The sequence below is a fragment of the Tupaia chinensis genome, unplaced genomic scaffold, assembly GCF_000334495.1.
Source record: "Tupaia chinensis unplaced genomic scaffold, TupChi_1.0 Scaffold000275_1, whole genome shotgun sequence".
NCBI lineage: Eukaryota > Metazoa > Chordata > Mammalia > Scandentia > Tupaiidae > Tupaia > Tupaia belangeri.
In genome coordinates, this window is record NW_006159757.1 from 5,645,124 (window position 1) to 5,649,416 (window position 4,293).

The 4,293-nt window shown below is 40.0% G+C and overlaps 1 protein-coding gene across 1 annotated transcript in view; it reads left to right on the forward strand.

Moving 5' to 3' along the window:
• The window catches only part of LOC102480823 (fibroblast growth factor 19-like), an 80,654-nt gene that overhangs the window by 75,729 nt on the left and 632 nt on the right, over nucleotides 1-4,293 (forward strand). Inside the window, exon 4 of the mRNA XM_006150076.1 lies at nucleotides 4,086-4,251. Within this exon, the coding sequence (XP_006150138.1) occupies nucleotides 4,086-4,251 (166 nt within the window). The remainder of the gene's footprint in view (nucleotides 1-4,085; nucleotides 4,252-4,293) is intronic.

Here is a 4,293-nt window from a genome sequence, read left to right on the forward strand (position 1 = left end):
ATTACAATTTTTAATGCTTTTATGTCCTCCAATCTTTCAGTCTCTACCATAGAGTGCAGACAGTCAGTATATGTTAGGTGGAGACATACAATGTCTCTCTTTTATAGCCTGGCTTGCCTCACTCAGCAACAAATCTTCCATATTTGTCCACTTTCTATCAAGTTCTAGGGCCTTGCTGTTTTTATGGCTGAATAGAATCCCATGGAGTATATGTGCCACGCTTTTTTCAATTCATTCATCTGTTTGGGGACATTTAGGTTGATTCCATGTCTTAGCAATCATGAATAATGCTGCAATAGATACAGTTGTGCAAGCACTTTTCAGACTGAGTGTTCTCCTAGTATTTGGGTAGATACCCAGGAGTGGAATTGCTGGATCATATGGTAGTTCTATTTAAAGGTCTTTGAGAAACCTCCCTATTGTTCTCCACAGAGGCTGGACCAATTTACATTCCCACCAACAGTGTAGGAGTGTTTCCCTTTCACCACATCCCCTCCAGCACTTATCATTTTTTTTTTAAAGCGTCACTATTCTAACTGGGGCTAGGTGGTATCTCATTGTGGTTTTGATCTGCATCTCCCTTATGATGAGGGATGCTGAGCACTTTTCATATGCTTTTTTGGCTGTTAATATGTCTTCCTTAGAGAGTTGTTTATTAAGCTCATTTTCCCATCTTTTAATTGGGTTAATCATTTTCTTCTGGGTAAGCTGCTTGAGTTCACTATGTGTTCTGGTTATCAGTCCCTCATCTGAGGCAAAGTTAACAAAAATTCTCTCCCATTCTGAGGGTTGTCGATTCGCACTAATTGCAGTGTCCTTTGCTGTGCAGAAATTTCTTAATCTAATGTATCCCACCAATTTCGAAGATTAGTGCCTGTGTTTTGGTGGTCTTGCTTATGAAATCTTTGCTTATCCAATGTCTCCAGAGTTCTTAACCAATTTCGAAGATTAGTGCCTGTGTTTTGGTGGTCTTGCTTATGAAATCTTTGCTTATCCAATGTCTCCAGAGTTTCCCCAGTGTTTTCAACCAGTAGTTTTATAGTTTGCATTCTTAGGTCTAGATCTTTGATCCACTTTGAGTTGATTTTTGTTAATGGTGACAGATAGGGGTTCAGATTCATCTCTCTGCAGGTGGATAGTCAGTTTTTACAGTACCATTTGCTAATGAGGTTTCCCTTTTCCCACTGGATTGACTGGTACCCTTTGTCAAAGATGAGTTATCTGTATGTTTTTGAGTTTATTTCTGAGGTCTCTACTCTGTTCCATTGGTCCTCATGCCTGCTATCATGCCAATACCATACTGTTTTAATTATCACTGCTTTGTAATATATTTTGTGGTCAGGAAAGGAGATGTCATCTACTCCACTCTTCTAGTGCAGGATGGCTTTAGCAATATGGGGTCTTTTATGGGTCCACACAAATTCTATGATTGTCTTTTCTAGATCCGTGAAGAATATCTCTTGTAATTTTATAGGGGTTGCATTAAATATGTAGATTTATTTGGGTAGGATTGCCATTTTGCTTATGTTAATTCTGTCAGTCTAGGAACTTGGGATGTCCTTCCACTTTTTTTGTGTCCTTTTGATTTCCTTTTTAAGGTTTTTATAATTTTCCTTATAGATGTCTTTGACTTCCTTGGTTAGTTTTACTCCTAAGTATCTTATACTTCTTGTAGCTATGGTAAATGAGATTACTTCTTCAGTTCTGTCTCTGTCTGTTTATTGTTTGTATATAAAAATGCTATAGATTTTTGTAAGTTAATTGTGCATCCTGCCACTTTATTGTATGCATTTATTACTTCAAGGAGTTTTGTTCGTGGATACTATTACATCATCTATGTGTACAATCATGTAATCTGTAAGCAGAGATAATTTCAGCTCTTCTTTAAAAAAATTTCCCTATTGGAATACCTTTCATTTCCTTCTCTTGTCTGATTGCATTGGCTAAGACTTCTAGTACTACATTGAATAGAAGCAGAGAAAGTGGGCAGCCTTGTCTTATACCAGCTTTTAGTGGAAAAGCTTTCAGCTTTTCTCCATTCAGTGAAATGTTAGTTATAGGTTTTTCATGGATGGCTTTTATTATGCTGAGAAATGATCCTTCTATGCCAATTTTACTGAGAGTCTTAATCATAAAGGAATGGTGTATTTTGTCAAATGTTTATTCTGCATCAATTGAAATGATCATGTGACTTTTATCTTTCTTTCTGTTAATATGGTGTATTACATTTATAATTTTGTGTATGGTTTATTTATTTTTTTCATCCATGAATGAGAAAGAGAGAGACAGCACCTCCAATAGGGTCAGCCAGCCCTCAATCATAGGCATGTGTATACCAGTATATTCAGGTAGGTCTCCAGATGAGAATCTGGACTTTTACCATGTGGATCACCCTCACAAAGCATCTTGTTTTACTACTGTGCCACTGTCTATCCCTGAAGTCAGTTTGCTTTTGTTTGTTTGTTTTCGACAAAGCGCAGTTCTCTTTTCACTTCAAACTATTCAGTGGATTCTTATTCCTGGCTATGTTCATGGACTGAATATTGGCAATGATCTTAGCTTATGTTCGGTTCCCATGACTATCTGTGAATTTGTATTTGAATTTTAGTTTTAAAAAAATTCTGCTAATGTTGGGACCAGCAGTTAGCGTAATGGCTATGTCGCTGGACTCCCATGTAGTCAATCGCGGTTTGCATCCCGGACCCGGTGGCTTAAAACTCACGCCAGGCGTGTGTGCGTGTGTGCACAAGATCCCAAGAGGATTTTCTTAATGGGGTTTCAAAAAAAAAAAAAAAAAGAAAGTAATCTAGTTCAAAATTATATTTAAGAAAATGAATGGTCCTACAATAACTTGGATTCCATTTTTAATGGCAAAAGCTTAAAATATTCTGCCCATAGTTGATATACTTTGCATTAACCAATACAATTAGAAAGACATGTAAATGGGGCCAGCAAGTCGTGTGGTGGTTAAGGTACTAGATTCCCACACATCCAGCCATGATTCAAGTCCCAGACCCAGAGGCTTGAAAAACACATAGGGTGCGTATGTGTGCATACCCAAATCCCAAGAGGAGAATGAAGGAGAAGGGATTACAACATGGCCATCCCCTTGGGGGATGATTTCTCACTCTTCCCCCTTTCTGTCTCTCTCTGGAGACCACACATGTCCTATAGCAAAGGAAAATAAATTGTGAGAAAATTTTTCAGTTCTTCTTCTCTTCCTGACTGATAACTTCTAGATACATAACTAGGTCTTTATCCCATGGCATGACCCTAGTGAATAGCAATCACTGGATCACCATGATAAGCAAACATTCTATACTGCTCAGTAATAAAAACATTTTAAAATTTCTCACTGGTTGGGTTTTTATTTCCTCTTTGTCTTTGGGATGGCAGAAGCTTGACATAAAGTTATTCATTCAATGAAAATGTATTGTGCATCCAGGCACTCTACCGAGTACTGTGGATGCTGAGGATAAAAAAGGCATGCACGATTCCTGCTCTGATGAAACCACTCTTATTCTAAGGTAGACAGACAATACAAATAAGTAAATAAATAAATAAGAGTGTCAGATAGGAATGATACAATGAAGTAAACAAAACATTAGATAGGATGACTGGATTCTATCATTTGAGTGTTTTGGTCCCTCTGAAATTTATGCTGTACCTTGACTCCCAATGGGGTAATGTAGGGACCCAGTGCCTAGAGAGGTGTTTGGGGACCTGAGCAGTTAAGGCAGGTTCCCAGGAGCAAGACAGTTCTCACTAGTTAGTTTGATGAAATAATAAGTCACTTACTTATTATTTATTTTGTTTTAATTTGACCAGAGAGGAACTGAGTAAGAGAGTGAGAGAGAGAGAGGGAGAGAGAAAGAAAGTGAGAAAACAAACCTCCAGGTTCGGGACTTGAACCATGTTTGGCCACGTGGTAGTCCAGTGTCCTTAACCACCATGCCACCTGCCATCCCCCAAAGCAGAGTGTTATAAAAAGCAAGTTGGGGTGTGTGCTGGGGGCGGAGGCCTGATGCAATCCAGATAAGAAATGCTCAGTGAGTGTCTCTGCACCTATTGGCCGGGCTGCTAAGGCGCGCTATATAAAGCTGCGGGCCCAGAGCCCCGCGCCATCGGCAGGAGCGCAACGCGTGCAGACTCCGGCAATCCGCGACGCGCTCACGCACGACCCCGCGCTGCATCCCTGTCGCCGCCCAGCGTCCCTCATTGCCACCGCCGGAGCCGAGCCGCGAACCGAAGGTGTCATGAGGAGAACATGGAGCGGGTTTGCAGTGGCCACAC